Here is a 13,205-nt window from a genome sequence, read left to right on the forward strand (position 1 = left end):
TTATTTGTTGCGAAAAATCTCTACAAAACAAAAAGGGTTAGTGCAATAAATTGAACCATATATAGATCAAAATAAAGAACACAAGAAACAGAATAAAAATTCCTTGTTTAATAACGTTCAAGGCTCAAATCTAAAAGAACCAATCACCACTTTTGGTAACGCCAACGAATAAGAACCACAAATCACAAACGAAGCTCTCAAACTATAAGCCCAGAAAGCCCCAACACCTGTCAGTTGAACTCAATGAAACCCTATCTCACCTAAGCGATCAAAACCACTCATAGTAAGAAGTAGATCAATCGCAAAGACAAAGGGTAGAAAGCACAAAGCCAAGGGAAAGGCTGACCCTAAAAGAAGATCTCAGTCTCAAATATATAGAGGTTACAATCGACATTGAATGACCGTCTTTCACACACAAGGAAAGGCGATTGTATACATAGAAGGATTGATCAACCCCAGAAGGCAAGAAGACCCCCATTGCAATCAGATGAACAAGGAAAAAAAGAAATGGAGCTATCGGTCAAGAAAAGGAAACACAAGAGAGAGAGAGAGAACGGGCTAGGGTTCGGGTATGAGAGAATGAGACGCCAAAAAGAGGTCAAAGAGTGTCATTTTATATGAGGGTTAATGGGTTAAGATAAGCGAGCTTCACCTCACTTGAGCAAATGGGCCGAGGCCAATTTATCCTCCAAAGTGGGGAATGGGCTTGTGGCCCGACTTCTAAAATGAGCTGTTTAAAAAATGATGACGGACTTGGGTTCTTCAATCTCGGACCAAAGTCTATGAAGATTAAAACCCACCTGAAAAATCGTCATAGCCTCGAACCTTATTAGGAAACAAAAAAAACATTATAGATTCATGATTTGTCTAAAACTGAAATGAAAAGTTGACATAATATCAAATTTTTCGTTCATGACTTCTACACTTCAATAAACTTCTGTTATAAAAATAAAATAAATAATTAATAAAATTATAATAACTAATATTTTTTATCATAAAAAAGGAGTATAAAAGTCAATAATAGATAAAAAATTTAGAAAAATTTATTTTAAAAATTAAAGTGCACGTGTTGAGCAAGTTTAAGGTTCCAGAAGGATTTCAAACACGTTTTTTTAGGTAAACACGCAAATTAAGAAAACATGCTTCGGTGCACGATTTAGCGAATTTAGGTAAATTGTCTCTCAAAAAATTCTATATTTTTCATGTGCACTGTTAATTGCTTATTAATGCATCAAATTTTATACGACTGACATTCGACATACATTGTTTGAGCTAATTGCATTTATGTAATTATTTGATTTTGATAAAAATGAAAAGTTAATTTATAAAATCATTTATATTATCCCTAAAGTGACTATTAATCAGTTAATTACTGTAACTATATTTAATATATGAATAAATACATAGCGTTAAACATTTAGGATTAAGTTAAGTCACATAATATTTATGTACAGAATATTTTTTAACTTTTATTAAACGATTTAACATTTAGCATGACATATTTAAATGTGTTAGATGACAATTAAATCAATAACAACAAAAGCAAGGAGAAGATGCATTGGTAGTGGAACATTTTTGTAATTTTACATCATTTTGTATTTAGGTTATGTTTTCAATTTTGATGGTATAATTTTTAGCACTATATTTTATGAATGTGTTTTTGAAGCTACGTTTTGAATGGATATATATTTGAGATTATTTATTTTTTCACTAGATTACGATTTAAATTGTATTTTATGTGTTATTCTAATTACTTTTACTAATTTTAATTTTATTGAGAATGCTACGTTAAAAGCGTAAAAAGGAAGAATTCTATTTTTTACCCACTATTAAGCACTTAGGTTACTACCTTGGGATCTTAGTCTATCGGGCCAGCAATTTGACCCATTGAAGAAGTTAAGGAGAATTCTATTTATTTATTTATTTATTATAATACTATACTGAAATGTCAACAACATCTTACTTATAGTGTAAATAAAGGGTAAAATTGACTAATTTTAAATAGTAAAAGCTATTAATTTAATAATTATTAGTAACTTTATAACATTAGTAATATCATAGACATTGCATTGGTAGTATCAATCTTATAGTATTCATAATAATTTTATTATGGTAACGTTATTATCAATAAAACTACAATATTAATAATAATATAATGAATATAATAATAATAATACAAGTAATAAACTTTCAGTTTTACAGTTAAACGAGTGTTAGCTTAAGAATCACTTTTTATATTTTTATTTTATAAAATGTTTATAAATCATGTGCTCACGCCTAAATGTGTACTGCAAGTTTGGTTAACATTCAGTTTTAACAATTAAGATTATATTAGCTGCGAGAAAAAGGAATATTAAAAAAAAAAGAAAACAAGAAATGAGCGGCACACGTGACTCCTCTGAGAAAGCATGGCGCCGTTTGCGCCCCAGACCCAAATAGAAAAGCCACTTTCGCCGGTTCGACATAAGATAATAATAATAAATAAATAAATAAATAAAAAAGGATTCAGTTGAAAAATCTATGTAAAGTAGCAAGCAGCACCTCGGATACTTGTTCCGGTTCCCAAACACCCCCCCGCCCGGCGGACTTTGACGATGGGTCAAACATAATAATTAAGAATACAATCTCTTATTTATATTAACTGAAATTGAAATATAAGTTAATTATACTAATTAATTATCTATTTATGCAAGTGTAATATAATCCTTTGTCTTCTCCGGTCCTTCTCTTCCATTTTCTCTCTCTCTCTCTCTCTTAAGGGATTTTCTTCACTTTCCTCCATCAAAACCAACGAACAGTTCTCTTTGTTATGGCCGCCTGAGCTCTCTCTCCCATCGCCTCGTTCCCCTCTTCGTATCTTCGCATCCCCATCTATTTCTCGCCTCTCTCCTTATTTATCTTCGATTTTTTGAAGGTGAGTTCTTGCTCTCTTTTTTTATTTCTGTTCCGCAATTCGCTATCAATTTCGCTTTTGCGATTAGTTTCTTGAATTGCTTTCTTGAATTTTCGGATTCTGTTTGGTCTAGTGATTGCCTGAATCCTAAACGTTTACGATTTTCTCTTCATTCTCGCGGGTTGTTTTGCGATTATCAAGCGTAGATGTGCTTTTTTGTTTGTCCATGATCACAGTTTTGCGTGAACTTCTTCGAATTTAGGTGTTTTGAAGTGAAATAGAGCACGAGTTCTTGAGAGGTTTGATGTCTGGGATATTTTCCCCTTGGAACTGGCGTAGTTTTATTGGAGGAAAGTTAAAAGTGTTCGGTTCGAAAGTACCCTAATATGTCGACTTCCATTATGCAGTTTCAGTTTACAGGCTCTGGCTCCTTTTTCTTTGTCAAGACTGAAATAAGAGTGAAATTTGCCTCTCTTCTGTGCTATAGGAACTGATTACTGGTGTGGAATTTAGAAAAGAACCAAGTGATTGTTTAAGTAGTTTCTGATTGAACGACTGAGAGGAAGTCTGATAGGATTGATTTTGTAGAGCATGACCTGTCTTGCTGATTTGTTTAGTTGGATTATTGTCCTCTATGCCCAAACATCAATAATGAACCTTAAGCCTTCCTCCCCGTTTCTTGTTTATGCGTGTGCGGTGGGCACATAAATACTTGTCATTGTTATTGTTTAGCAACAAAAAAATTGCAGCTGAAGAAAACTGCTCGTCTTCAACCTGCAGCAAGTGACTGCAACGCGTATAATAGTGTCCTAGAGGAAACAATGTTATTTTACCTACTGTTTGCCCAATATTCAATGTGAGTGGCAGTTCTGCAATGTCCCTTGAGTTCGGAGCTTTGCCATGTGCATTTTAGATTCACCTCACCTGAAATAATCATAATCATCAGACTTCAAGCCTCTTATTGTTATCAAAAAGATTATGAAGAGTAATCATAAAATATACCGTCTCTTAGATATGCATCGAGTTCCTTTTTTGCTAAAAAATTTTAGGGATTGGATTTGTTTTTGTTTTTCTTAGCAGGAGGCGAGATTTCAAATATGGAAAAGAATGAAGATACCGGCAGCCCTGGTTGGAGTACTTCAATCTTTGTGCAGACAACAGAAGATGTTGCAAAAGCTGTTGCTGCTGCAGCTGCCACAACTGTTCATTCACCCCGACCATCTGTTGTTTTTTCGTCAAAAGATGACGGAAACAATAGTCCACTACAGAAACTTCAAACCCAAGTTTCTAAAGTTCTAAAAGGCTTCTCTCACCCGCCTGAAGTGAAAGGTAAAATGTACAATCCAGAAGTACTAACAAGCCAAAAGCGTCAATGGGCAAGATTTCAAATGCAGTCTCTGGTATGCTTATTTATCTCGACTAAAACCCTTTTTGGTCTGCTTGCCTATTTCTTCAGCAATCAGCGGTTCATTTTTCTCTCTTACTCATTCCTGTCTTTGCATAAATCTAGTGGCGTGCTGCTTACTTTGAATTCTAAAACTTATAGAACCCCAACACCCTCTGCCCCCTTAAGGAGGGGAAGGAATTCAACCGAGTGCTTAAATTTGAGTGGGAGCTGTTTATGATGTCAAATGTCAATAATTGTTGAGGATGCCAAGATATTTGTAAATATGTGGTGTTTTGAACTAAAAATTACTTATTCTTAATTTTTATTGTGGTCCTAACCCCTACCTGAAAAAAAAAAAAAAAAAAAGAGACTTTATTCCCATTGCTTTGATGGTGAACTGTGGAACTTTATATGTACAGGATCATAGGCCCTTGAAAGAGCCATCGAGGCTTTTTGAGAGCATGGTAGTTGTTGGGCTCCATCCTAATTGTGACATTCAGGCACTTAAAAAGCAGTACTTTGTGCGGAAGTCCGAAAGTTCAGCTAAATTAAGAAGTCCGTTCAGTCAACATCAATCACGTGTGGAACCTAACGTTGAACCACAGGTAGTAATTCTCGTCAAAATTAGAACAAATTGTTATAGACCAATTTACATGTTTGGATATGTGACACACTCTTATGTTTCTATTTCCAGGTCTTATTTGTTTACCCTCCTGAAAAGCAGCTGCCTCTCAAGTATAAGGATCTTCTTTCTTTCTGCTTTCCTGGAGGCCTTGAGGTAGGTTTATTATACCGTGGTGATTTAGATCTTTACTTTATTCATCTGAAAGGGGTGCTTGTTGAAGTTATTTCCAAGACAATAGTTATTAACTTAGATTAATGCTGCATAAAATGTTATCATGTTTGGTTTGATCTTTTGTTTTTTTTTGATGGGCATATTTTTTTCAGTTGGAACTCAAGGATTTATATCTTTGAAGTTTTTATGGATACTCATGAACACATGGAAGAGTTCATTGCAGTGACGTAATGTTTCATTTATTGAACATGCTACCATGTTAGAATATCAAATTTAGAGGTTTTCACCAAATGTTTGATGCATATTATCTGGTAGGCCTCTTACATAAGTATTAAAATGATTGAAATGACATAGTCCAGTGGTAAATGATTGGAAGAACTTAGGCATTTTACTACCGTCAAAGTCTGTCCTCTATATTTTCTATTTTGAGATATTTTTTTGGGTGCTTCTTTTCTGATGGATGCTTTTAAAGTGACTTAAAATGCTAATGAATAGACAAAGGGGATGATTGACTTTCCTTGGGAAGCAATTTGGAGTCTGGTACACTTGGGTGTTATTCTCTCCCCCCAAAACCTGAGGAAACATAAGCAGGTCATCTTAAATTAATGTTACATGTCAGAGTAATGGCCAGTTGGTGGACCATCTTTTGCTTTATTATCTGGTTGCCAGTGAGATGTGGAGCTTTCTACGTATGATTCTGGGTGTTTGGTGGGTTATGCCAGCTTATGCATTGGAATTTTTTTTTTTGGTGGTTGGAGGCAGTGCGGCCCAAGGGCCAGCCAACCATATAGTTTAGGCTGTGATTCCTCCCAGCCCCTGTGAACTCCCAAACCCTCTTTTTAGAGGAGAGTTTTTTGAGAGGCTAAAAAGTTTTATATTTTTGTTTGAAGAAAAGCATTATTTCTTTTATCTTTTCTTGGTTGAAGGTAGACTCTATCCATTGTACAGTTCGTTGATGACCTTTGTAGTTCTTGGCTACAGTCAGTGTTAAATTCTGGTTTCCTGTTTGTTTCTTGGTACATGTTCAACCTTGGTAATGGGATTTTTATTGGGTTATACATGTCTTTTTAGCTGAAAAAAGGAGACAAACTTAGTTGATCTATTATAAAATTAGTCTATCTGCTATGCTGTTGTATTATTTTTATTTTAGCATCAAACATTTTCCCTATTCATAATGCAAATAAGGTTGTATATTTTCTAATTATTTTTGGCCCATTTGCTGTGACTTATCCTTGTGGATTGTAAATGCACAAACCAAAAGCAGTAACTAGGGCAAAACAAAAGAGAGAGAGTTTCGAGAACTGGATACTGATATTAGAAAGATCAAAGGACAATTGAAACCATAAGAGCTGCTACTTATATACTCAACAGCTGAATTGAAAGCGCGCTAACATAAGTCGCGCAAACAGACATAGCGGTTAGAAAATAGGCTAGCTAGGACCACCAATATTGTTGAAGAGATTACTTGAGCGCCTATTTCTGTTAGCATACTTGCTAGTTGTTATTCTGTTATGTGTTTATCTAGCATAGGCGATTAGTTTGCGGTATTAATTTTTTTGTTATAGTAGTTAAGCGCAATTGTATATAAGCTTAGTGAGCTTCGTTGTAAGGTGCTTGAAATATTATTCATCTTTGAGACTCTTCTTTTATTTCTCTAGCCCTAATCATCTTTACATGGTATCAAAGCCTGCAACTTGTGTCAATGGCCTCAAATCTTGATTGGAATTCTTCTTCACTTTCGATTCCTTTTTCCACCTCGCTATCCTCATCTTCGCAGTTTGATTTCTCATCTGTAGCGAAGGCGTTTAGCTTTATACCTATCAAGCTAGACTCGAGTAACTATATTTTTTGGAAAGCACAGATTCTCGCAACAATCTGTGCCTTCGACTTGCTGCCATTTTTGAACAAGTCGCCTCCTCCTCCTAAATATGTATTGGATCTGGCTGGTGATGGTGAAGCTCCAGTGGTTAACGTGGATTATATGAATTGGATGCGATTAGACCAATTGCTACTCGGTTGGTTGTTCTCTACTATTGACAAAGAGGTGCTTGCGCAGGTGATTCAATGTGAATCATCTGTCGAGGTATGGTCTGCTCCTGAGTGTTTATATTCTCGTCAAACCATAGCAAAGTCTTTCCAATTAAAGCAGCAACTAAGGTCTGTTAAAAGGATTCTATGTCTATTAATGATTACATACTGAAAATTAAGCCAATTGGTCATTCGTTGGCCCCTATTGGTGAATCTTTAAGTGATAAGGATCTATTACTTGCAATTCTAAATGGATTAGATCATGAGTATGAGACGGTTGTAAGCTTGATCACCTATCAAATGGATGAAATAAACTTAGAAAAAGTGCAGTACTTATTGTTGATGCATGGGCAACGATTACACTCTAAAGATATTGCACAGTCTATGGTGAATTTTGACTCAGTTATGCATGCTCCTGTTAATGTAAACATGACTTCTGTTGCATCACAAAATGCTAACAATACTAGAGGAGGTTTTGTACAAAGAGGCGGAGGATATAGAGGCGGAAGAGGTCGTGGTAGATCAAATAGATGGATCTATTGTCAATTATGTGGAAAACTAGGGCACTTTGTTGATAAATGCTATCATAGATTTGACAAAAACTTTCAGAGGAATACTGTTGGTGGTCAAAATTTTTAGAATTCTTTTTAGAATTTCCAGAGGTTTCCAGTTGCTGATTGTAGGGCATATGTAGCTACCTTTATTGATTCTAATGAGCCCTACATGACTGATATAGGTTCTTCACAAGGAGTCACCTCGTATGGCCATTTTTCTCGGCCTCCAGAAAATTTGTCTCCCTTACCATTGCCTAATCATTCATGGTTTGTGGATTCTAGAGCCACAAATCATATCACTTCAAATCTCAATAACCTGACATTGCATGCACCTTACAATGGAGGAGACAAGGTCTCTGTTGGTAATGGTAAGCAATTGTCTATATCTAATGTTGGTCTTGGACATCTACATACTAACGCTAAACCTTTTTCTGTTATCACTTTACCTAGAGTTCTTCATGTTCCTCATATGAAGAAAAGTTTAATCAGTGTATCACAACTTACTAATGATCACAATGTGATTGCTGAATTTCATTCCAATGTGTGTTTGATTAAGGACAAGAATACAGGTCTTGTGCTACTTCGAGGACAACTTAAGGATAATCTTTATCAGCTGGTTCCTACTTTTGGTCAAGCTGCTAGCGTCCCTGAGCATTCTATCAAGTCTCCTCATTCAGTGTCTTTTACAGCTACTGCTACTTCGTCTTCTATGAATAAATGTACTAAGTTTTCTTCCGATTGTTGTAAAACGCAGCTTCCATTTAGTCATGGACTGTCTCCTAATTTTTGTTTAGTTCAATACAATAAGACATGCCAGCAGTGGCATGCTCGATTGGGTCATCCTACTTACAATGTATTGAAATTGGTTCTTAATAAAATTCGAATTCCATGTTCTTCTTCAGCTCTTTCATTCGGTGATTCTTGTAAGCTTGGTAAACATCATCAACTTCCATTTGTTTCTCATAATATTACTGCCAAGAGGCCATTGGAGTTGATATATTCGGATGTCTGGAGTCCTTCCCCTACTATTTCTGTTAAAGGATTCAGATATTACATTATCTTTGTTAATGCTTACTCAAGGTTCACATGGCTATATCCATTGAAATTAAAATCAATGCTTTGCCTACCTTTATCAGTTTTCATAAACTTGTTGAAAATCAACACCAAACCAAGCTTAAAGCTATCCAAACTGATAATGGAGGGGAATTTCGAGCCTTTTTACCTTACCTACAAAGCTATGGAATACAACCTAGGTTTACATGCCCTTATACTCACCAACAAAATAGTGTAGTTGAAAGAAAACATAGGCATGTAGCTGAGATGGGTCTTACATTACTTGCTCATGCTCATATGCCATTAAAATTCTAGGAAGAGGCCTTTCAAACTGCAGCTTTTATCATTAACTTGCTGCCTTCCTCTACATTATAGTTTTGTACCCCTTTTGAGCTTCTCTATAATAAAACACCAAATTACTTACTGCTACAACCTTTTGGATGTGCTTGCTTTCCTTACTTGAGACCTTTATAACAAGCACAAGTTTGATTTTCACACCCTCAAGTGTATATTTCTTGGATATAGCCATACTCAAGGAGGTTACATTTGTTTGCATCCTTCTAGAAAAATCTACGTGTCTAGGCATGTAAGTTTCAATCCTGATGAATTTCCTTTTCAAGTTCTTTTCTCTTTTTCGTTGTCTACGCCATCTATATCCAATTCAAACAATTCTTCTACTTTGGTTTTTCAATCGCTTCCTTCTTCTTCTTCTCCTACTATTTCTTGTCCTCGGGTAACACAGTCCCCTGGTTCTCCTAAGTCTGCACACACTTCTGTAAGTTCTGATAATTGTTCATCCCAACCATTAACCTCATCTCAACCTATTGTACCACAACCTGTTCACTCGTTTCCTCCCAGCACATTAATTCTTGTTCATAAGTACAAAACTGTTCCAGCTCCCTCTATTCATCATATGGTCACAAGATCCAAGACTAAACAGCTTTTAACCACTTCTCCTCAAGCCTTGGTGAGTTCCTTAGAACCTAATACAGTTCATGAGGCCTTATTAGACTCAAGATGGGTTAAAGCTATGGAGGATGAGTTTGCAGCTTTGCAGAAAAATGATACATGGGAGCTTGTTCCATTTTCTGATGATATGAATCTAATTGGATGTAAATGGGTGTTCAGAATTAAATATAACTCTGATGGAACTGTTCTAAAGTTTAAGGATCAACTGGTTGCAAAAGGTTTTCTCCAAAATCTGGGTGTTGATTAGGTTGAAACGTTTAATCCTGTTGTTAAAGCACCTACTATTAGGGTGTTGTTTTCTTTAGCAGTGACTTTTGGATGGGATATACAACCAATGAACTAAAATGCAGCCTAGGCGGCGCCGAGGCACTAGGCGGCCGTTGGTCGCTGCGATTATGGCCAAATCAGCCACCTTAGGCGCTAGCTCGGCTAATCGGTATCGGGTGACGCCTAGGCGACCAAGGCGGACGCCTAGCCGCGTGAACCGCTTGGCCGATTATGGCCTAATCGGCCGCGTGAATGGATTAGTATAAATTTATTAGGATTTTGTTTCCCCTTACCCGTTACCCTTTCTCTCTCATCGATTTCCCCTTCTATCTTGCACGCATAGCCATCGACAATTTGTCGCAGAGTTGTCGTCACCTCTCTCGTGCTCTCACGCCGCCACTGACTCTTGCAGTTGCAGAGTCGTCGTCGCCGTCACCGCCGCTTGCAGTTGTAGAGTTGCCGTCGCCACCGTCTCGTGCTCGCACACTGTCGCTGTCGCCTTTCTCATGCTTGCTCGCACATCTTCGTCATTCACCCTGCACCTCCTCTAGTAAGCAGTCAACAAGTAGCAGCTGTTGCCTCTCTCGCCAAGTGTTGTTCTTCTTCCGCCAAGTTTTGTTGCGTTGTTCTTCCTCCGCAAGTGTTGTATTTTGTTATTGTTGTATTTTGTTATTATGTCTTTATTTGATTCTATTATTTCTAATGCTTATAAATTGTGTTTCACAAAGTCAAGAGTCTAAACTCTAAATTTAATAATCTATATTAATATTTCATAATCTTTGTTTAATTTATATATGTATTTGGGATAATATGAATTTTAATTTGTATGTACATTTAGAATAATATGAATTTTAATTTAAAAAATAGCAGTTTTTCTAGGCTCCAGCCTGACGCCCGACTAGCGCCTAGCGCATTTTAGAACATTGTATACAACAGATTGATGTAAATAATGCATTTTTTAATGGTGATCTTGAAGAGGAAGTATTCATGTCGCAACCGGAAAGTTTTGTAAGTTTTATGTGTCAATATTCTTGTGTGTAGGCTGAAAAAGTCTCTTTATGGACTTAAACAAGCTCCTAGAGCTTGGTACACCAAGTTAAGAAATGCTCTACAGTCTTGGGGTTTCTTAAGGGCTGTTTCGAATGCTACATTGTTTATTAAATGCACTTCAACCTTTGTCATTTTTATCTTGGTGTATGTTGATGATATGTTGATTACCGGCTCGGATTTAGCTGCTGTACAAGCTTGTATTCATGATCTTGATACTCATTTTGCTCTAAAAACCCTAGGATCTGTTAATTACTTTCTAGGATTTGAGGCATATAGAGATAGCAATGGTCTCTACCTTACTTAGTCCAGGTATATGTTAGATTTGTTAAAGAAGGCTGCTATGTCAGATTGCAATTCATGTGACACTCCAATTAATCCTGCTGTCTCTCTAAATGATAAAGGTGAATTATTTGCTAATCCACCCTTGTATCGAACACTGGTAGGGTCATTATAATATCTTACTTATACAAGGTCTGATACAGCTTTTGGAGTGAATAAACTTAGTCAGTTTTTGGCTAATCCTAAGCAGCAGCACTGGCTGGCTTGTAAAAGGCTGCTGAGATATCTTAAGGGTACAATTGGTCTTGGCCTCTTCTTTTCACCTTCTTCTGCAGATTTATCTCTTAATGTTTACACGGACGCCGACTATGCTGGTTGTAGAGTGTCTCAGCGATCAACTAGTGGGATATGTATCTTGCTTGGTAACAACCTAATCATTTGGAGTTCAAAGAAACAATCAGTGGTTGCTAGATTTGTTGGGGAGGCTGAGTATAGAGCCATTGCTCAAGATGTGACATAAGTTATGTGACTGATATCCTTATTTGGTGAGCTGGGTTATCCGTGTGTGCATACTCCAATTATTTGGAGTGACAATCAAGCAGCCAAAAGCATGGCTGAGAACCCAGTTTTTCATGCTCGTACGTATAAAACATATTGAGATTGATATTCATTTTGTTCGTGAAAAAGTGGAGAAGAATCAAGTTGAGATTAGATATGTGCCTACTACTTATCAAATTGCAGATGTGTTTACTAAAGGGTTACCATGGAGCAGATTTAATGAATTAGTGGACAAGTTACATTTACAGCAGTCTTCCATGGGTACTGTGGTTGCTGATTCTAGAGAATTAACTGCTAGATCAAGGCTCAAAGGGAAGTCTACTTTGAGGGGGAATGTTGAAGAGATTACTTGAGCGCCTATTTCTGTTAGCATACTTGCTAGTTGTTGTTCTGTTATGTGTTTATCTAGCATAGGCGATTAGTTTGCGGTATTAATTTTTCTGTTATAGTAGTTAAGCGCAATTGTATATAAGCTCAGTGAGCTTCGTTGTAAAGTGCTGGAAATGTTATTCATCTTTCAGACCCTTCTTTTATTTCTCTTGTGCCCTAAATTTCTCTAGCCCTAATCATCTTTACAAATATATATAGCAAACAACATAATTATAAGAGGAGACAAAGCAACATAAAATAATAAGAAGCAAAGCACAGCTTCAAGTAGCACTTCCTTTCACATTCCCCCTTAATTGTGACTCCCCTCCATCAAGTTGCTTGCTTGTAAATTCATTCAAGCTTGAGGCTAACTGTATAGGTAACTCCTTCAGATTGTGCCTCTCACATAAAAACTTGAATTTGCTACTAGGTAGTCCCTTAGTAAAAATATCAGCCAACTGATGTAATGAAGGCACATACCGAATTTCAACAACGCCATTTTCAACCTTTTCTCTTACAAAGTGAACATCAATTTCAATGTGTTTGATGCAAGAGTGGAATACTGGGTTTTTTGCAATATTCTTTGCACCCATATTATCACTCCACACTATAGGAGTAGAACCACAACTATAACCCAACTTTGAAAACAGTGATTGTAGTCATAAAATTTTAGTTACCCCTTGAGCTATAGCTCTATACTCGGCCTCTCCAACTGATCTAGCCACTACCGTTTGCTTCCGAGAGCTCCAAACAATCAGGTTCTGACCAAGAACACATATTTCACTTGTAGATCGCCTGCTAACTTTGCAGCCAGCATGATCAGCATTTGTATAGACTACCAAAGGTAAACCAAAAGGAGTTGGTGCAAAGAACAAACCTAGACCCAACGTACCCTTGATATATCGTAGAAGCCGTTTGCAAGCCACCCAGTGTTGCTGTTTAGGTGAAGACAAAAACTAATTAAGCTTGTTTACAGCAAAAGACAAGTTTGGTCTAGAGTAT

The 13,205-nt window shown here is 36.6% G+C and overlaps 1 protein-coding gene across 10 annotated transcripts in view; it reads left to right on the plus strand.

Moving 5' to 3' along the window:
* The first annotated feature begins 2,712 nt into the window (after positions 1–2,712).
* The window catches only part of LOC127806434 (uncharacterized), a 70,577-nt gene continuing 60,084 nt past the window's right edge, over positions 2,713–13,205 (plus strand). For 3 of the 10 annotated variants that reach the window (XR_008024414.1, XR_008024416.1, XR_008024417.1), the window contains exons 1-4: positions 2,714–2,914; positions 3,974–4,293; positions 4,700–4,885; positions 4,975–5,058. Coding sequence is in view for 4 of the 10 variants with exons in the window: in XM_052343731.1 (XP_052199691.1) it covers positions 3,991–4,293; positions 4,700–4,885; positions 4,975–5,058 (573 nt within the window). In the remaining 6 variants the exon portion in view is untranslated. Of the gene's footprint in view, positions 2,915–3,970; positions 4,294–4,699; positions 4,886–4,974; positions 5,059–13,205 lie in introns of all 10 variants that reach the window. The other 7 variants (XR_008024420.1, XR_008024419.1, XM_052343728.1 and 4 more) reach the window with 5 other exon arrangements.

This window comes from Diospyros lotus, chromosome 7 (assembly GCF_014633365.1).
Source record: "Diospyros lotus cultivar Yz01 chromosome 7, ASM1463336v1, whole genome shotgun sequence".
Lineage (NCBI taxonomy): Eukaryota > Viridiplantae > Streptophyta > Magnoliopsida > Ericales > Ebenaceae > Diospyros > Diospyros lotus.